The sequence below is a fragment of the Protopterus annectens genome, chromosome 9.part0 (genome assembly GCF_019279795.1).
Source record: "Protopterus annectens isolate FY-2018-M chromosome 9.part0, PAN1.0, whole genome shotgun sequence".
NCBI lineage: Eukaryota > Metazoa > Chordata > Ceratodontiformes > Protopteridae > Protopterus > Protopterus annectens.
Window position 1 is genome coordinate 1,484,138,430 of NC_056743.1, and position 21,879 is coordinate 1,484,160,308.

Consider the following 21,879-nt stretch of genomic DNA (forward strand, 5'->3'; position numbering starts at 1 on the left):
AATATCCCACTAAAATGCATAAACATTTTAAAATTCTGCCCCTATTAAGGTGGATGTTGTAATGGGAGAAACATGATTCCAAAATCAAAAGAAAGGAATGGAGAAGACACAAAAAAGCATGAAAGACTCAACAGGAAGGGTACTATAAGAGTAAATTCCATTATCCAGTTCATCAAAAAAGCTAGCATCCTTACCTACAGGAAGCACAGCACCAAAAACTACTTTCTTAACAGACTCCAGCAGCTCTTCTTTTATATGTCGAGTTGGGGGGTTTGAACCCTTAACTGACAGCTTCTGAAACCACTGTAAATTCTATCCAGAATTCAAAATGGCTGAAGACCAAAATTTTAATATCCTATCTTTCTAAGACAAAAAAAAGTCTGTGCAGCAGAAGGAAAAAAGGAAGAACAAAGCAGAGATCCATTTAAATAACATTAACACTATCTCTTCTTAGGCATATAAGCAAAACTCCACTCAAAATACTAGAAAGTTGACTACAAAAACACTTTTAAGGTTAATAAATTTAGAGAATGCTCAATCTTTCACTGTATCCTCAAACCTCAAACAATTCACATTCACTATGCTCTAAAATGCAGAAGTACATGGAGGTAGAGATAAGCATTTCCGCTTTCATACTACATTAAAAAATGAAAAAAAAAAAAAACCAGCTCCCTAGTGAAAATACTACTGAAATACCACACACACACAATAATAATTTCAGCTGTCTGAAAAAATGTTCTGCTCAAATCTGAGTTTTTTCTCTTTCTTGGTATTTTTAAATGGAAAATTTTTTTTTTCAGTCAAGATATGATGTAGAATGCTCAGAACATTTAAAATTCAAAATTTTATGAATTATGCAAGTACAGCAGTCTCTTTGGTGGTCTCAGATGTAAACTACTTGAGAGAGGCCAGGGGGATATGATTGCCAGAAAGGACATATAGAGCCAGGTAGTCGGTAATGTGAATGCAGTTGGTGGTCAAGGTCACAATTACTATTAGGTGCAGCTCTGGGCCACTGACATGACTTCATTGGTATGGAGGAGGGTGGCTGCAGTTGTCAGAGAACAGCTGGCTATGGGGGCTGGTCCTGCTACCAAGCCATCACTGACACCAAATGAGGAGTTCTTGTCCACTCTCAGAGATCCTGACAGCTCAGGGAGCCTTCGTACAGTGTGATTGATGTTGGTGCTGATGTGGCTGGAAGGCCAAGTATGTTCCAGGAGCAGATTCCAGTTAGAGCTTCATGTGGCAACATTATGTATAGGTTCACAGGTTGGTACTAAGCTATTGGCCCTAGGGCCTATACAAGCCTAGCCATAACAATTCCCTGGCTATTTCTTCCCACAATATTTACTTCCCTGGACCCCTGTGTCTTGCAGACTAATTTGGTTGCCACTGCTTGCTGATACATGTTTTATATCCATACCTACTGATAATTCACAGTTGTACAAGAGAATGGGTTAATTGACATGACGGTGGAGGGACAGCTCAGATAAGCTTCAGTTATAACCATTTCTTACAGGGCACACAGCAAATTGTTTATTCATATTATGATGCTTAATAGCCATCCCTTCACTGTTTCATTTCTTCCAAGCCTATTATCCCTGCAAAATGTTGAGACATCTGCACATGGTAAGCAAATATGTATTTTCTTTTTACCAAGAGTTATTTAAATATATTATTAAGTGTGTAATGAGCGTCTGTATTGCTGTAGCATCTGGAATTGTGTGACCAGTGTTGCTTTTTGTTCAGATATTTTGGGTTAATATTTAGGGTACTAATAATTTCATTCCTGTGTTTGTTGCTTATCACCACAGGTGATCCTGACAGTGAATGTGTAGGACTCCTACCACCCAATGTCGAAGTTTCAGTAGGGTCTGATTATATTGGTGGCCAAACAGAGGCACAGTCACAGACCTGATCCCACTCCCGTAATGGCATTGTCTCCACTGCTCCATCTGTGGTTGTACATGGTAGGAAATGGCGTTAAGGAGCTAGGCACAGTCGTGAGGAGCACTCATCCAGCAGACATTGCTCACATTCAGGTAGTACCAGCACATCTGTCTGTGGCCATGGACATGATAGCGCAACTCCTGGCAGAGCCAATTCTCACAGTCGGGAGTAATGACGCTGAACCTATACCTCTACCATGCACGACTCATACCTGTCTAACTAGCCAGGACATAGTGGCAGCACACAGCTTGGCTGTGTTCATGCAGACACACACACACACACACTTCACATACAGTTCCCTTACAGATCCCCACATATACCAGCTACACGAGGCATTAATGAGAATTGCAGGTCATCCTGTCTCAGTGGCCATTTGACATTATCTACATTCCTGCCTGCCTGTGTTTCTTACTCACACACACTCCCTACTTTGGTGTCAGCCTTGGCCTTCTGTCCCCATCTCCACCCCCACCCTGTGCAAATAACTGTGCCATCAGCTTGTTTCTATCTTTTGGATTTAGGGTTACATATGTATATGTCTGATGCACAGGGTGGATAGCTAACTGGATGGGAAACAGAAAATATACCCCCTGGGACTCCACCCATGTCCCTGCTGGACAGGGGCATTGGGTGCTGCCTTGTCTAAACATGGGCTACACTTTTGCCTAGGCTTATAAGGGCCTCAGGGCCAATAGCCTATTAATCTCCTATGCTCCTATAGGCTTTTATGGCTGGCTGTAATGCCCTCTGATGGCAAAATTTTAAACAATCACACACACTGAAGCTATGTCGACTTTGAAGAATAAGCTAGATTTGAATCTAACAGAAAACTAAGGATAGCCTGGTAATCAAACACTGGGTTTCTATGGCAGGAATCCACAGAACACTGACAAAATCCATTCAGCTAGGGAGAAAACATGTAAAAAAAACACTACAAAGGGACATTGACCCAAGGTTAAGTCTGAACCCTAGACCTGTGAAGCAGAGGTCAATAGTAAACAACCATCCTATCAGTTCATTAAATAAAAAAAAAATATTCTGAAGAGCTGTTACAGCCCTGTGTACTGTTTTCAATTTTTTATGACTGATGGAGACAAAAACCTCACTTCATGATTCCCTTGCCTTGTACTGACAAGCAAAATGCTCCCCTGGCAAATTCTGAAGACACTGCTGTTAAATGCTGAATGTCTGCTGGGGGAAGACTGGGTCATCCCTATGGATAAATTTCTTATCTTTGCCCACCACGGAAATATGTTTTTAATACACCGAGGAACTTGAATCAACATCTCCAAGGATTCCCTGACTTGGTCCCATCAATTTTTGGGATGCCACTGTGTGTACTTGAAGGATACAGGAAGACATGTAGTTAAAACACCTCAGGAACAGTGTGAAACATGCTGTCAAACACAGTTTCAACTTCTACTTGCTTTTCTTTTGTAGAGATGACCTGCCTCACATTTGAATATGTAACTATTCCTAGAAAAGTCAATTATGTGGAAGGCGTTAGAATAGACCTCTTGTAACATAATGTTATGCCCAATGACTGGAAGACTGAAAATGACTGCGGTATGTGATTAAACACCAGCTCCATTGCTTCAGTACTAATTATCAAGCAGCCATCTGAAGAATGGAAACAGTAATATTTTGCTTTCTCAGGTGAGCAAATACTGGAGCTACACATTTGGTACATACTTATGAATAAATCACACAGCAGAGCTAAAAACTGCATTCTGCTTTATATATAAAGAACACTTTGAATTACCATCCAGAAAGCTCTGCATTCATGAAAACGTGTTCAGTTTGATACGTCAAACACTGGTCTTGAGGTGCTGTCTTTTTTTGGGAACTAAAAACAGCCCTAAATAGAAACCTAAGCCTCTTTGACGGAATGGAACCAGTTACTACATTTTTCAAAAGATGATCCGTAACTTATAAAGCTTGTGACGGTTTATGATGCGTCTGTTGGACAAGATGCCTTTGTAATTTCGGATGGAAAAACCTTACTGAATTATCTGAAGTACCCACTAGTCTGCTACCCCCTCCCTCCAGATCAATGTCAAATTTCTCCTTAAAAGGTACTGAAAGGGACACGAGAAAGATAAAAAGCTATTTTGAAGAGCATTTTCTTTCCATGAGGAATGAGTTAATTAGACATTTCCTATTAACCTGCTTTTGTTGTTGAAAGTTCTGAGAAGAAAACTCCTTTTTTTATTTTTATGTATTTTTTTAAATATAAAGCTTATTTAGGGTATAAATTATCTGGTATTAAGGGAAAGGGCTATGCAAACCTTCTTAACACAACTTCAGATATGGCAGTGTATGAAGTAGAATTTGTAGCATTATAAAGCACATTGTAGTTTATGTACTCCAGTCTTCTACACAGTTGCCATCAGTTTTTCCAGTGTGTTAGTCACAGTACTACTACAAATACACACATTTCTTGAATCTGTTCTAAAACAGACAATTTGTGCCAAACTATTAAAAACAATAAAAAATTGTTTTTCAAAGGCTATCTAGCAATCTTGGATACTTAATTTAACATAAGTTTGTTGAAGGCCTAGCTTTTCCACTCTTATTCATATCAGATAAACAGTAGCTGGATCAGGCTCGCTTGTTTTATAAGATTTCCCTATGTGAAACAGCAGGTATGTTCATTACGTTCTATTGGCCTTAATATATCTGGTCAAAGTTAAGTTTTATCACAGATCACAGGCTAAATATTAAATACTGTGTGCACTCTTTGTTGATGCAAGGCTACTGTTTCAACATGTTGCCCAACTGTGGATGTAAACAAAGGGTTGAGGAATGTTAAGGGCTTTCTCCAAATGGAAGGTTGCAGGGGGCTTAGCCCATGCAAACGGCCAGCAATCTTTTGTGGGTGAGTTGTCACAGTAGCATGCTCTTAATCAGATGTGCCTAAGTTTTACAAGTGATACTGTTTCAGATCCTTCCAGGGGAAGCAGGTCATAAAGACCTTGCCCAAGGATGTTCTGTATATTCTGTCAGCTTTCTTGGTGGCAACAAATTACATAAGATGTCTGATTAACAGCTTTGAAAATATCCTTAAATGTGTATTAAGCTGAGGCCACTACCCATTTTGCATAAGAAAGCCTCATCATATCTCTAGAACTCTTTTTCAGGTGAAGTGGGGCTACCAGCAGACCATTAAACAATTCACTCATGTAACAAACTACAGTTTGCCTGGTAAAGACCTCAAAAAAAGAAAGTAAATCTCATCCAAATCATGACAGGAAGAACGCATTTGCTTCATATAAAAAACTTTAACTTTATTAGAAGCACTGTAAGGTGTTAACTTACTCACTGACACTTGAACTTTCACAGGTGCCAGCAAAGATTTATATTTCAGTGTTCTACACGTACACGTAAGAGAGCTCAAGGTAGGCTATCGACTTTGGTCACTGCTGACAACGTAGTTTCCTTCAATGACATTAAAATGTTTCTTGAGAAAAGTTCTACAGTCAAAGAAGTGCTGAAAAGTACAGTTGTGTACACTTACCATAAATGAAGATGTTCGAGTGTATTCACTGTTGCAGTCATTACATTTGGGTAATCTGCTGGCAGGTTGCCCTCAGTCGGCCTGATTAACAAAGGTTTGGGTCCTGCGTCGGTTACTGTCCCTTCTTCCATGACATCAGGTCGTCAGGGGTATAAAACATGCAGCCGACGCCATTACATCACTTTTTCTTGCCCCAGATGTCAGATGTCCCCATAATGGGGAGCAAATAAACATAAAAACACAAATGTATACCTCCAACAAAAAGCAAATACACCAAAAAGGCTTTTAAGCATAGTAGAGGTATAGCCAGAAAAAGTTAGGGGGCTGGAGGGAGGGTAACCAGGACTGCAACAGTGAATATACTCAAACACGTTTACGGTAAGTGTACACAACTGTACTATGTTCTTCGTGTTTCACTGTTGCAGTCATTACATTTGGGTAGATTCCCAAAGCTATGGTTGGGAGGAGGAGTTTATACAGCATTAGGGCCAGATATAAGGCCTTGCAAGACAGCAGTGGCAAAGCCAGCTCTGGATTTAGAGAAAATTGGTAGATGATAATGCTTGGTGAAAGTATGCACAGAGCTCTAGGTAGCTTCTAGGATATCCCTGGTAGGAACACCTCTGAGAAAGGCTGCAGAAGTAGATGCAGCCCTGGTGGAGTGGGATCTGATCCCCTGGGGGATAGGTTTTCCATGGTGCTTATAGCAGAAATGAATGCAATGGCTTAACCATTTAGAAATGATTTGTTTTGAAATAGCCTTCCCCTCTGTCCCCGCAGCAAATGCTACCAGCAGTTGTTCAGATTTTCTTTGAGGTTTAGTCCTGTCCAAGTAGAATCTAAGTTGTCTGTGCACATCCAAGGAATGCAGAATCCGTTCCCCTTTGTTCTGTGGATTGGGAAAGAAGGTTTGCAAATGAATGGACTGATTAAGAGCCACACTGCATACCACCTTGGGCATGAAGGATGGATTGGTTCTGAGAAATACCCTGTCCGCATGAAAGATGATGAAAGGCTTCACTGCCATAAGGGCCTGTAATTCAGATATCCTTCTAGCTGAAGTGATTGCTAAAAGGAACGCTGTTTTCCAATAAATGAATTTTAAGTCTGCAGTAGCAGCTGACTCGAAAGGAGGTACAGTGAGTTCCTCCAAAACAAAGTTAAGGTCCCAGACAGGGGTTGGGGCTCTCCTGGGTGGTCTCATGTTTTTTGCCCACTGTGAGATACTGCTTGAGCAGAGGATGAGAGAAGAGGGGAAGTTCTGTGTTATAATGAGCTTAAATAGCTGAGGCGCAGATTTTAATGGAGGAAAAAGACAGGCCCTTGTGAATCATCTCAGTTAAGTATTGGAAAATCTGAGGTAGATTGGGAGCTGCTGTGCTCATCCCTTGAGATTGGCTCCAGGCACAGAATCTTTTTCATTTGTCAGCATAAGATTCTCTAGTACTAAGTCTCCTTGCCTCCAAGATGACATACATCACAGATTTGCTGAGGGATGATAAAGGGTGAATTTAAGTGATTAGCCAGGCTGCAAGGTTTAATGTTAGAAGCTGAGGGTGCAGAATTTGGTTCTCCTGCTGAGACAGCAGGGAAAGGGTCTGAGACAGGTGCCATGGAGATAATTGCGACACACTGCGCAGGTGGGGGTACCAGTGTTGGCGCGGCCAGTCTGGAGCAATCAAGATCATCCTTGGTTTGTCCTGTTTGACTTTTAGTAGAACTTTGGAGAGCAGAGGCAGAGGGGGAAAGACGTAGATGGATAGGTTTTTCCAGCTGAAGGACAGAACATCCACTTTCCAGGCTTGTTTGTGGGGAGTCCTTGTGCAAAACTTGTCCAACCGGTAGTTCTGGGGGGAGGCAAATAGCTCTATGTCTGGGCTCCCCCATTCCCTTGTCAACATGTTGAAAATCTTTGGTTCTAGTTTCCACTCGTGTGGATCCATGAGGTTTCTGCGTAGTCCGTCTGCCAGTGTATTCAATTTTCCTGGCAGGAAATGAGCTTGTAGGTGAACTTGGTAGCTCAAGGCTGTGTTCCACAATGCCATGGCTAGTCTGCAGAGGGGGTAGGAATGTGTACCCCCCTGCTTGTTTATGGATCACATAACCGTAGTGTTGTCCGTCTTTACCATTAGTTGTCCTGGAAGAATGTAGTCCTTGAAGGCAGTCACAGCATTATGTACAGCTAACATTTTTTTTTTATTTATATGTAGGTGCATTTGATTTGGTTTCCATTTGCCCTGAATACACTTCCCTGCCAGGTGAGCCCCCCATGCACAGTCTGATGCATCTGTAGTTAGGATTTGGGGGTAGTGCGAATGGTAGTCCCTTGTTTTGGTAGCAGGCCTCTGCCCACCATAGGAACTCCAGGCATAGGCAAGGTATGATAGGAATCATTGCTTCCAGGCTGTGATAATGTTGACTCCATAGACTTTTTAGATACCACTGTAGTTTCCTCACATGCAGTCTTGCATATGGAATTAGAAGAATGCAGGAGGCCATGAACCCAAAGGCTTGCAGTATTTGTCTTGCAGATAGCAGGGTTTTTGTGGCCACTTGTTTGAAGCAAGTTACCAAATGAATTTGCTTTTCTGGAGTGAGGAAAGCCATCTGGGCAGTTGTATTCAACCTTGCACCCAGGAATGTAATTTGTTGACAGGGTAAGAGTTGTGATTTCTTTTTGTTTATGGTATACCACAGACAAGTTAGAACCTTTTTTTACTAATGCCAGATGATTTAAAAGTATGCCCTGGCTTTCTGCCTGAATTAGACAATCGTCCAGGTATGGATATATTTGAATATTTCTTTGCCTGCAAAATGCAATAACTGGAGCCAGGCACTTTGTGAATACCCTGGGTGCAGTAGACAAGCCAAAGGGCAGAGCAGAGAACTGATAATGCGAGTAGTCTGCTTTGAAGCGTATGTATCTTCTGCAAGATTCCCTGATTGGGATGTGTAGGTATGCTTCTTTTAAATCTAGTGTTGCCAACCAGGCGTCTCTGCCTAGCATGGGAAGTAACTGGTGAAGAGTCAGCATCTTGAATTTTGGAATCTCCAGAAAGGTGTTTAGAGTAGATAGGTCCAGGATTAGATGCCATGATTTGTCTTTTCTGGGTACCAGAAAAAGCTTGGAGTAGAAACCTTGTCCCTTTTCCTCTTCTGGTACCAGTTGACTAGCCCCCATGCTTAAGAGGGAAAGTACTTCTTTTTGAGCCTCTGCCCACTGATTTGGGGGCAGGTCTGGCCACCCGTATGGTGTTGGCAACGTGTGGAAATTAAATCTGTATCCCTGGGACACTATTTAAAACCCATTTGTCCTGGGTTATGAGTTCTCAGTTCTTTGCATGAAGAGCAATCTTTGCCCCCAAAGGGGCAGTCAAAAGATAAGTGCTTGAGAATTTTAAAAGGAAGCAATTGAGACTGTTTACCAAAGGGGGGTGTCTTGCTATTTCCAGATTTGGAAGTGGAGGCCCCCCACTGCTTAGTTCTGAGAGTCCTCTGGGACTGAAACCTGGGGTTTTTGCTGTGTCTGGGTTTGGCTTGAGAGGACCTGGAAGGGACTGGAAAGGACCAATTCTTAGTAGGCCAGTGCCTACTAAATCTTGGAGGTTGCACTTGTAAAGAAATCTTTAACAGTTTGCACAGATTTAGCTTTGTCTTCCATCTTTTTAAGAACTTCTTCAGCCTTGTTGGCAAACAGGCGGTCCTGATTTAAAGGAGCATCCAACAATTTAGCTTTAACATGATCAGGCAAAGATTGCTCCTTAAGCCAAGCATGCCTTCTAAGCACAGACCCAGTAACAGCAGCCCTGCAAGATGCCTCTAAAGAATCAAAACCACATTGCAAAGTATGTCTTCCAACTTGTTCAGCAGAATGCATTACATCCTGTAAATCTTTATTTTCCACACAGTCAGGAATCAACATCATTTTCTGTTTAAGCAGTCCAATAATATGCTGTTGATATTTTAACACAAGAAATTGGCAGTTTAAATTTCTGATTGCCAAAACTGCAGAAGTATAAACCTTTTTACCCCATCTATCCAGCACCCTATAGTCTCTATCAGAAGGGGTAGGATTTTTAGCAGTAGAAGCCTTAATGCCCATGGGCCACTGAGAAATAGTCTCTGGATCTGCAACAGGATTTTTGAAAAGGAACTTGTGTGACTCAGGAACCCTGTAGTATCTGTCAGGTTTACTGGGAGCCAGAGGCAGGGAATCAGGGGCCAAACTGGACTCCGAGAACACATCATCAACAATGTCTAGAACAGGAGGTATAGCCAAAGGCCTATGCTGAGGTAGGAGGAAATCCCTAAGCCTCTTTTTTGAATCAGAAAATTCCTGGCTTTCCCAGTGGAAATGCTCCCTTAAAGTATGTAAAGTTTCCCCAAAAGAAAAATCCTCAGGAGGGGAAGCAGTGGGAATGGAATCCTCTGCATCAGAATCCTCATAAGTAGGTCTGGACAAATCCAGGTCATCGGAAGAGTCAGAAGAAACAGAATCCTGATCAGAAGATCCATAATCAAGCTCAGCCCTAGGCCTCTTGGGGGGGGGGGGGTGACTACCCCTGATTAGAGTAATTAGATCTTCAGCCATTTTTATCATTTTTTTTTTAGTTTTTAGGCATAGAGGCCTGAGCATGTGGCCTGGGCGTCGTTTTTTTAGACATGGATCGAGATTTAGGCCTTAGTAATGAAGGCGGTGTCGATTTAATATGCAAGTCTGTAGGCCTGAATACACCCTCAGAAGCCAGTACCTGCATAGCGGCTCAGGACCCATCCAAGGTAGAGACATCCGCGGGTTCCATAGTTCAAATATCTTGCGGCATACCGGACTCCGAATGGGTCTCAGTAGAGGCCTGAGAATCAGAAGTAGCGGGTATCAGGGGCTGCGAAAGCGCCTCACTGAGTAACGGCGAACTGACAACTGGCTTAGGAGAAGTGTTGTCGGCAGTTATGGACCTCGGCGGCCTGTCTCTGTCTTTATCTTTGCGTTTTTCCAGATTCCCACCAGTCGGATGGCTAACCGATGACATTTCTGAATAATTAAACCAAGAACCGAAATATTTAGAGGCAAAATATACTGACGACGAATAGTGCGCTGATTAAATAAAGCACAAAACTGACAGCAAGGTACGTCATGGTCAGGGCCTAAGCAAGGAATACAGTACGAATGAAAATCTTTGAGGTATTTACTTTCCACAAGTAATGCAATTATTAACTTTTACTGACATTGGTAAGGAGCAAGAAAAAGTTTCCCCAACGGGGTACTTCGCTTTAAGTTGAAGACTTCGGTTCTGAAACTCGAAAACGAAAATTTCAGGAGTCGGCTGACCGGCACTTGCGAACTGCTTCTGCTTTGGGCACCGCACGGCAAGAAAGACTGATTTAATGGCATCGGCTGCATGTTTTTTACCCCTGACGACCTGACCATGGAAGAAGGGACAGCAACCGACGCAGGACCCAAGACTTTGTTAATCAGGCCGACTGAGGGCAACCTGCCAGCAGATTACCCAAATGTAATGACTGCAAAAGTGAAACACGAAGAACATCAGTTAAGAAACAGGGCTGGGTGACAACAGAAACTGTAGAATGAAAAATGACAGAGCACGTACTAAGCTCTTCCACTATTAAAATCTCTTGATCTTGCAAAGATTTGGAGACCACCATCATAGGTATTGACAAAGGTGATGCTAACTGCCAGTTTTGCAGCACCAAGGTCATGAAGAAAAAATGGGTATTCTCAAAAACAACTGTGTATTCTTGTGTATGGATGCCACTTTAAAACTAGAACTCATATCTTTTGGTGACCCCCCCCCCACCCTTTGCCAGGTTTGCTAAACTGCTCTCCTTTTTAACCTCTCTTTCTTCATGTTTGTGGCAGTCATTTTCACAGCTGAGAGTGGAGAAAAAAAAAAACTTTTTTAAAGGCTTTGATAACACTGGTTACACAGCTTATGACTGAGTTTTCAATGTATTCAAAAAGTCTGACAGAAGATCACTGAAGAAAAGTGTTAACAGTATGAACCACTATGCAGCTGAAATAACTCTGAAGCGGATAAGCACTGTGAATCACCTGCAGCAGCAAAAAACTACAGAAACTTCCTAACTCCTCTAGCCCTAAGAGACTGCCTCGCAAACCTACCAAGATTCCATTGACTGAAGACAGTAAAACTACAAGAAAAACCTAGTCAAGCCAGAATTTACATTGTGTGATTCCTTAAAACCTCTTGTATTAGAAGCAACATAGGATATATGTAAATGACCCTTAAGGACATCAGGTGTCTCAGCTATACACGTCAGTTCTGAATGCCAACGACTTTTTCCTTTTTAAATCTGTTATGGACAAATTCAGGCCAATAAAGCCAACCCCCCTAGCTGTGGACGTGCATGTTTCAGCCTTCTTATGGCCTTGTCAGCATGGTATAGTCCACTTATGCTGTGCTGATTAGGCCATAAGAAGGCTGAAACATGCATGTCCACAGCTAGTGGGGTTTGGCTTTATTGATCTGAATTTGTCCATAACAGACTTAAAAAGGAAAAAAGTCATGGGTATTCAGAACTGCCGTATAGCTGAAACACCTGATGTCCTTAAGGATCATTTACATATATCCCAAGTTACATCTAACACAAACGGTTTTAAGGAATCACACACTGGAAAATCTTGCTTGGCTAGATTTTTCTTGTAGTTTTACTGATTGGTTTGTCCGTGTGACCTTGTTACTCATTGTTTTAGTATAGACAGAAGACAGGGAACAACATAAATCTACACAATGAACATGGGACTGCTGTTTAAAAAGCTAACCAGGAATGATGACAAGGTAGATGGCCTAAAACTCTTATGACCCTCTCTATCTATACACACAGATATGCACTCATGTGTATGTGTGTGTGTATATATCATACACACACACACACGTACATGTGAATTCAAACATATTATGCACATACAACAGAAAGAAAAAAAAATCCTTTTTTGAAGTTATGTGATCATGAAGAAAGTATTCACACTTGCAAGACAAGACTTTCAGTATTACAGTTCTCCTCTATAATCCTGGTTGATGGTAATACTACAGGAAAAATAAACTCCTTGTGCATATGAATTAAGGCACTTTAATCAAGTTCTAACAGGTATAAGTACAATGACCTACTGAACTTGTACCCTTGTTCATGCTACTGAGGCATAAATTAAATGTACAACAAAGGAGAGCATAGGGCATCATATAAATCTGATGAAACTAAGAACTGGACCCAACTCCACGTCATAAGAGTGATAAAGTCCTGACTTTGATTTAAACAACCTGAGTTCAAATAGCAGCTTTGGTACTTGAGGAGTTGGGTGAAAGAAAGCAGCCAGCTCACCTGTCTTAGGGGGAAGGCATACTGGTTTTGGTCACAGGCTGAATTTTTAACAAGCAGAGACTTTATTTACTTGTAATGCAGCAAATTTTGTTGTCATTTTGTCGTTTGTCTGTTTGTCGTTTTTGCATTTAAGTTACCTGTAACACATTGCACTTAAGTTACCTGGCACTTGCTCACTAAAGCAATTATACAAGTCAGCACTAAAAATTAAAAGCACTACATCCACTGGCCCTTGTTTTCAATTATAAAGGAATTCCCAATATTATTCTAGCATGTCCAAAGGTCAGTTGTCAATCTCCTCTCCGGTCCAGCTGGTGAATCTGGGAATCTTGAGGCAATGTTACAACTGCCTCATGTACACAGACAACCCTCTCCTCCTCCCAACAAATTCCAACACATGTGAGAGATGCAACCATATAGCCAAACTGGAGGCTAAGCTCTCTCAACTCAATACTGGCATAACCAGTCAGGAGGAGAAGGAAACCACACTCACTACAATTCCAGTCTCACATAGTCCTACCACGACAGCAAACCAAACACATAATCACACAAAAACATACTCGGAGGATCTAAATAAAGATCTGCCTAAGCAGCAGAGACCTCCAAAGCAGACACCCAAGCAACCGCTACCCCAAAACAAAACACGTGCAACACACATCTCACAAAGCAAGTGTGCCGAACAGTCACAGCCCTTAAGACTAAACAACACACCTGATACACTTATAATAGGTGACTATCGTCAGGCACACTGACGTCCTGCTCACCAGGCTGAACAAGGAGAGGGTCACGGTGAGCAGCCTGTCGGGCGCTAGGATCCGCCACATAACACAAGCACTCAGGTCACTCCAAGGCAAGTACAAATATGACTCAGTCATTGTCCATGCTGGTGTGAATGACCTGAGACGTACCTCCCTGGACGACATGAAGAGAGACATAGAGGAGCTCTCTGAGCATGTAGCCCAGGCCGGTATGACCCTGACCTTGAGTAGCATCTTACCCTCACCAAGAATGATGCCATGATATGAAGACAAGATGATAAATTTCAACAATTGGCTTAAGTACTGGTGTCATTCAAAGGGGATCCAATGCCTGTCAGCTTGGGATGATATGCTCGATAAGCCACGATGCTTCGCTAGGGACGGCTTGCACCTGTCACCCCTGGGCTTTCGGATATTGGCAAAGGCTCTTCCTACCCCCATAGTGCCCTTTTTAGGAAAGGCTCAAAAGACAAACCCACCTCCATAGGTATCACAAGGGATAAGAAACTAAGAGTAATGCTACTCAATGCCAGAAGTCTAAACCTCAAGATGCATGCACTCGAAACTCTCCTTAGCATGGAGAACATCGATATCTGTGCAGTAACAGAAACCTGGTTCAGGGCTCCCGAGAGCACCCCAACAATACCAGGTTATACCTCATACCATGCTTTTCGGCCCCAAAACTTGGACCGAACCACAAAAGGAGGGGGAGTATTGATATTCAACAAAGATACCCACACCTCCAGGTTGGTGGCAAAGCACGAAGCATCAGAGACTATCCATGTGCAACTAACAGTGGGTAAAACTGCCTTCCAGTTTATAGCCTGCTACAGACCACCCTCCCAAACCCAGGAACCCCACTCGGCCTTCCTGAGAACACTGGAAAATATGAAGGTCTCTCCAAACACCATTATATTGTGCGACTTCAACTACCCAAACATAGACTGGGAGCATTACTCTAGCTCCAACACCCTAGCCTAAAGGTTCCTAGAAATTATAAACTCAAATGTTATGGAACAACTTGTTACCACTACCACAAGAGGGGAAAACATACTGGACCTGATCATCACCAACATGGGGACTCTATGCTCCAGACCAGAAGTGTATCCCTCACTGGTAAGATCAGACCATAAACTAATCTCACTGGATATTCACATCCCGACCCCACCCCCCTGCCCAGAAAACCACAGTGAAAAACTTCTCTAAAGCAAATTTCACACTCCTCAAAACCGAGGTGGAATCCTTCAAAGCCCCCGGGCCTGTAGAAAATACATCCCAGACCGCAGAATCCTTTATAAACGCATTCTATGAACACCTTCAGGAATGCATGGATCATGCGATCCCAAATAAAACCAAGACCCAATCCTCCAAAGGCAGACGTCCTGTCTGGTGGACCCCAGCCATAAACAAACTATACAATAGAAGGAGGAAGCTACTAAATGATAGAGCAAAATTCCAAAAATCCCAAAAAGGGAAGGCATCACTGATCAGTATTAGCAAAAAACTACGGGCACTCATAAAACTGTCTAAGGCCAGCTTCGAGAGAAAAATTGCACAGGACACTAAGGATAATCACAAGGCTTTCTTTAGTTATGTTAGGAACCTGGGTGGTAATTCCCAGATATGCTCAGAATTAGTCCAAAATGACAAAAAATACACCGAACCACAGACATTGCCAATATCCTAGCTGACAGGTTCAGTGCAAACCCCCCCCCCCCCAAAAGGGCAAATATCTATCCCAGCAGAGTGCTGCCCCCCCTGACATCTCAGATGCTCAGGTAAGAGCCACCCTCTCCAAAGCAAAAAACACAGCATCAATGGGACCAGACGGTGTCCCGGGCTGTGTCCTACATGAACTCCAAGAAGAGCTAAACCCAAACATAAAACTACTGTTCAATCTCAGCCTTACTACAGGATATGTGCCCAAAGAGTGGCGTACAGCAACAGTGGTCCCTCTCCATAAAGGTGGTGCCTCAACGGATACTGGAAACTATCGCCCCATAAGCCTGTCTAGCTTGGTCTGCAAAGCTATGGAAAGGATCATCATGGACCTCATAAATAAAGATATTGGGGACCTACAGACACTGGATCCTACCCAGTTCGGCTTTAAGGGCAGATCCTGCCTCTTAAACCTGGTTGATTTCTTTGAAACAGTCACCAAGGCCATTGACGAGGGGAAGGTGGTCCACACAGCCTACCTGGACCTCGCAAAAGCCTTCGATACAATACCCCACTCGGGCATTATAGATAAGCTCACCAGCTTAAATATAAACCCCTATGTCACTATATGGGTTCCAAACTGGCTCAAGGACAGAACCCACATGGTTAGAATTGCTGGAGCCATGTCAGACTCCAAACCAGTTACAAGTGGCGTCCCACAAGGCTCAGTCCTGGGACCTCTCTTGTTCGGTATATATTTCTCGGCGGTACAGGCCAACATGGAAGGACTGTGGCTGACCAAGTTCGCAGATGACTTCAAACTGGGCGCCATAATCAACTCTCCAGCTGACACAAGCATCCTCCAAAAAGGCCTCATAGAAACAGACAACTGGTGCCAGAGCCATGGCCTCAAGCTAAACGCCAAAAAGTGTATAGTCATCCCCTTTGGCAAAAACAAAGTGCCCACAAATTACCACATAGGTGGTAATCCATTAAGTACAGAAGTCGTCATTAGGGACCTGGGGACCCAAGTTGATAGCAATCTCTCATTTGACAACCACGTGGCCAAAGTGGTTAGAAAAACATTTTATATAGCCCACCTAATCATGAAGGGATTCACATCTAGATCAGGGGAGGTCATCGTACCTCTTTACTTATCCCTCATCAGGCCCATGATTGAGTACAATGCCCCTTTTGGGATGTACCTTACCAGACACCTGCAGCAACTGGAAAGACCCCAAAAGTACCTCACCAAGAGGATCAAAGGGCTCAAACAGATGCCATATGCTGCCCAGTTAAAGAAACTCCAGCTCTACTCAGTGGCATACAGCCTGCTCAGAGGCGATCCGTGCCTGACGTATAAAGCCATGTCCAACCCGGAATTAATGGACATGCTGCACCTCAGAAAATCCAAATCCCATCGAGCTACGCGCTCGAGAGACTTGAACCTCAGCACTGAAATAAATAGGACATGCTGGAGGGACAGATTCATAACCCAGAGGCTCCTTTCACTCTGGAATAAAATCCCAGTCCAGGTTAGGCAGAGTCCCACATTGACTCTCTTCAAGAGGAATCTTGATGAGTGGATGGGAGATCGTAGGTTTACCCCGGCTATCACTTCTGTGTCACTGTTAGACAGAGGCACAGTATACTAACCTCGAAAAAAGGCATAGCAAAATTAATTTAAAATGAGTGGCGAAAGCCAAACACACTCTGGCTAGGCTTATAAATGCCCTAGGGCAGATAGCCTAGTATGAACCTATGAACCTAAATTAAGACAGAGGTGGGTCTGGTGCCACCAAGCATGTCATACTGGCCCTTGATGTGTATATGGGTGAGAGCATGTAAATGCTAAGAGATGGCAAAGCAGGTCCAAGTGGTGACAAGTGACCACATCAACTACTCAGAAGTGGGATTAAGGCTACCACAAAATTACTCTCATAGCACTAGGTTCCAATCCAGAAACACAAGCCACCTCAGCTGAAGGGGGGGGGGGTACAGTCAGACCCTCAGGTGATACGATTATGGACTGTCCGCACCTTTGCAAGACACACAGGAGGAGGAGATACACGAAGGAGAAAAAACATCTCCATGACTGCATGGATGGCTGCACATCACTGGTCATCTCTCAGCCTTCATGCAAGCAGAGTTCTACACAACAAGGGAACAAACGGGTAGAAACTGACAGGAAGAAGATGGACAACTAGCAGGCACAGAAGTGGGGGATACACCTAGGGAAAAAAAATTAATAGGGATTTTGTTCGTGGGATTCTTTCTCTCAAATGTTCTGTAACCGACAGATGACATTTCTATTATGTGATTATTGCAACATAATCAAAGCCTACAAAAACAATATGAGTGATAGCTGCAGTAAAAGTCACTTAATTACTGTATACATCACCTCACTTATGGTCAAAAGACTAGTGCTTTACTATCCACACATTTTAACACGATACATATATAAGTGTGCACCCTGATGCTGAAGCATAAAAAAACTAAATGCTGCTTGCATACAAAAGTAATTTGTTTGGATGCAGAATTTACAAGCAGCAGCAGCATAATCTACCTCAGAGAAGCACAAACAAAAGTTAACAATCTTACCTTTGGCACCATTTCCCTACAAGTTGGGGGACAGTGACTGATCAGAACAAAACAAAAAAAACATGCTCTGAAAGGTGCCTCAATACCTCTACACCTTGTGACTGAAATATACTTTTTGCTTTTCTCCAGTAGTCTAAGTTCCAAACCTTGGGTATTACGACCCGTACTACTGAACAGTGGAATCTAAGCAACTCAGCACACCAAAACTAAATGACTTGGAAACAAACAGCACTAAGCGACCCAGGACAAAACTACAAATATATTTAAACTGCCATGTCTTGTGATATAACAAGCTCAAGTATGCTGTGCTGTGTGAAAGGAAAACTGCAACCAAGACTTAATAGGAGGAATTTTGCAGTAGCTTAGTACAACCTAGATATGTAGTCATGTACTATATTCCCACCACTATGGGCAAAGAAAAGTGAAAGAAGCTTGTGCACATAAGTCATGACTGGATTATGCATATACTGTTGCTGTGCTCCAAGCCACAAAAAAAAAAAAAAAAAAAAAAAAAAAAAAAAAAAAAAAAAAATCAAAGACGACTAAGCTTAAAACAAGACAGATATGTATATATCTAGTGCAACACCAATGTGTTACCTAGTACATTTCTGCTGCTTCTAATATTCAAATGGCAGTAAACAAAATCAATTGATGTTCACTCAGGAGCACAGGGCAGGGACATCAACTCTAACCAATTTCATCACAAACAGAAAATGCTTTTCATTAAAAGAGAGATGGATCATCTGTGCACATTCTTTCCTATAATAAAATAAGCAATCCTAATAAGGTACTACTTAGAAGTGGGGACTGGTCTAAAGGTTAACACTGCAGTGAAAATGTAAATTTTTTTTACAAACTCACTAGAGTTACTTGCTTAGGTAAAGGTCCATTCTAAACAACATGGTGCCATTATAAATCTGCCAAAAACAGACACACCAGCCTTTAAAAAAAAAAAAAAAAAGTTTATTCCATGATCAATACAGACCAATGCATATTTACCATATTCTGTAAAACCATTTGTTTAATCAGAAAAAAGGCCAATACTGACATCAGTATTGTACTGTATAGTGGGTATTTATGGCACACAAAGTTTTGCTTAAGTAATGAACAAAAATATAGCAACAGTATGGGTAAGGAATGAAAACAAGCATACAATATGCTGGCGCATTAGAAAATGCACCAGCTGGAATTGGACATAAATGAATACTAACTGACACTGCATATTAGGGAGTTCCATAACTGGGCCTATAATATTCATCATGTCTTTCTTTTATAGCTTCTCTTCTGTATAAAAAAATTCTAGCACAACCAGACTGTTCATGTAAAAACAAAAATAATGGTAGTTTGTTTTACATTATAAAAACGGCTATGATTAAAACTGAGCAAAAGGTAAAATTGAAGTGTCAACACAGAACTTAGCTCTCCCCCTGAACTCCCAAACTCAAATATGCCAACTATATTCACTATACAATACAGCCACAGTCAAACACTGCTGAAAGGGTGGGAGCACCCTATGATCTTCAAAAGAAACATTAGTTTGTTTCCACCCCAGCATAGAGACAAACAAAAGGCCATATAAAACACAAAGCAGTGCACTTAGTTCCTCCCAAGGAAAATTAACTTAATGGAGCAGACTTTGGCTGACTGATTAGCTTTGATCCCAGAACTGCTACAGCGCTGCAAAGTTTCAAGAAGATTTAAACACAACTGCTTCTTTAATTTAACACTTCTGATGTATTATTCCCTTTTTGAAGCTGAAAACTTACAGTTCACAGCTAATTGTACACTAAACTGTTTTTCTTTGCTTGTCATATATAATACAATATATATATATAATATATATAGAGAGAGAGAGCGAGGCAGATGGACAGAGAGGGAAAGTCAGACAATACAAGCTTTGTAATGAATAAAATCTTAATTCTCTGTACTTCTCCATTGTGACGACTAGTTCTTCTTTTCTTCATCTTCATGTTAGACTCCTTTAATTTAAGGGGAATAAAAAAAGCTGTAGTGGTAACATACTATACTCAAAGGTAACTTCTTCCACCAACCTTATATTAGCTTTTTCGATGTTTTGTAAAACAAAACTCTGAAGCATGTGAAGTCCTCAATAAAATGCAACATTTGGCAGAAAGAGTAACTGACTTTTAGGGGAAACCTTTTAAGGTAAAACATTCAGAAGAGCAAAGCAAATGCTCAGCTACCCCATTGCTAGGGCTGGGTTTTCTCTGTTCATTCCTGCAAATAAGATAAAGTGTATGTTTTAAGTATGCATGTGGAAATTTAACGTAAGGCAGATTACTGACCATCCAAGGCATCAGTTCAAAGATCCACAGACATTATACATGCAGGAAAACTGTGCACCGGGAATCGATGCCCCTCCCCCCAAGCTGGCATTAACACTATAGATTTAAAGTTTCACTGGAAAGTTCAAGAGTACTTTTAAAAGTCACGATTTGAAAAGCCAGAGCCCTTAAAAAAGATTCTCTTCAAATATTGCCATTAAATCACTCTGGAAATTCATGTCAATAGTAGCAGTCATCTGGAAAAAAGGAGAAAAGAGATTAAAAATATGTTAAAATAGTTTGTATATTAACATTTAAAAATACTGCTGACCGATATATTTTCAGAAAGCAAAACAATTATCAATGTTCTTGCATATCAGGCAACAGAAATTTCAACATCTAATTCCTGTATAATGACCTCACGCTTAAATGTCTGTCATTCCTCTTTGCCACATGGCAGTATCTAACCAACAAGACTTTTTCAGATCAAAACCTACATCGCCAAACTAACATGCAAGTTCTTGTCTGCAAAGGGTTCCCCATATCACTAGACCTGCTGGAATCAACATCAATGAGTATGGGATGCAATAATCTCCTTAAACATTCAAAATAAATACAACCTACCTTGGGAATAATGCCTAAAACCTTTGGTTGGCTCAATCTTACCACACACTAATATGTTTAACTTATTTGCAAACTTGACATAGCTGGGCAAGTTAACTGGTCTTTCACAGCACCTTCTTGGACAAAAGGCAAGGGGTCCAAATGGAGAGAGAAAAAGTCAGCAAGCAAAGGAGAGGAGTAGTGCTGAAATTTAATTCATCCTCAAGTCTTGGTGAGTACCTTCGCGAGGTGAACCCTGGTTTCACAAAATCTCACCAAAGCGACACTGATATATAGACTGTATTTATATAGCATATATCATGGACAGAAGTAGGTCAAAAATTAAAAGAGATAGCTGGGTGCACAAGATCCAGGATAAAAAGTGCCCAATCCTGGTAGGTGCACTGGTGCCAGGACTAGAAAAAAATGACAGTGTAGAATCCTCAAAGTACAGAAACATTCCTACAATGGGGCAAGGCCAGGAAGGAAGTAGCAGTCCACAAAAACTGACAGGCCAAAGATCAGCCATAAAGACGACAGAGTGGACTATTTAAATTATGTACTGTTACTATCTGTGTGGAGTCTGCATGTCCTCCCCGTTGTAGAGTGGCCTTCGAAAGACATGCGTGAATGGGCGTGCCTTTGCTGAATGTTGGGCGTCGGGCTGGCAACTCGGCACCATAAAAATCTCCTGCCAATCATTAGCAGACCGGAGTTCCGCTGTGGTGACCCCCAACCGGGAAAAGCTGAAGAGACAAACAAACTTACTATTATGCAAAAATCCCAGAATTTCCAGACACGAGATGTGCAAAACAATTGAGAGAAATTAGAGAAAAGAAAAATATTTCCGCAAGAAAAACCTTCAGATGCTTCAAATCAAAATTTGCATTCATTAATACAACAGATCTGTGAAAAACAGTACACAGATCAAGAAACTTTGATCCTTTTGGAAAAAGAAGCACCTGAGGAAGTGCGAACATATAAACAAGAGCTTAGAGATATTTGAACAATATAAAAAAGAAATATGGACATGGGAAAGAAAGATTTGATACAGTGCAATATTTATGCAAAGGAGAAAGCCAAATTAATCAATATAAAGAAGGCAACCCCAAAGATATTCGAAGAGAAATACAGGCAAAGACATTCG

General features: G+C 41.7%; 1 protein-coding gene across 1 annotated transcript in view; it reads right to left on the minus strand.

Moving 5' to 3' along the window:
• Positions 1 to 18,805: 18,805 nt before the first annotated feature.
• LOC122810711 (bromodomain-containing protein 4-like) overlaps positions 18,806 to 21,879 on the minus strand; it is a 1,011,045-nt gene continuing 1,007,971 nt past the window's right edge. Inside the window, exon 9 of the mRNA XM_044082276.1 lies at positions 18,806 to 20,386. Within this exon, the coding sequence (XP_043938211.1) occupies positions 20,318 to 20,386 (69 nt within the window). The 3' untranslated portion in view covers positions 18,806 to 20,317. The remainder of the gene's footprint in view (positions 20,387 to 21,879) is intronic.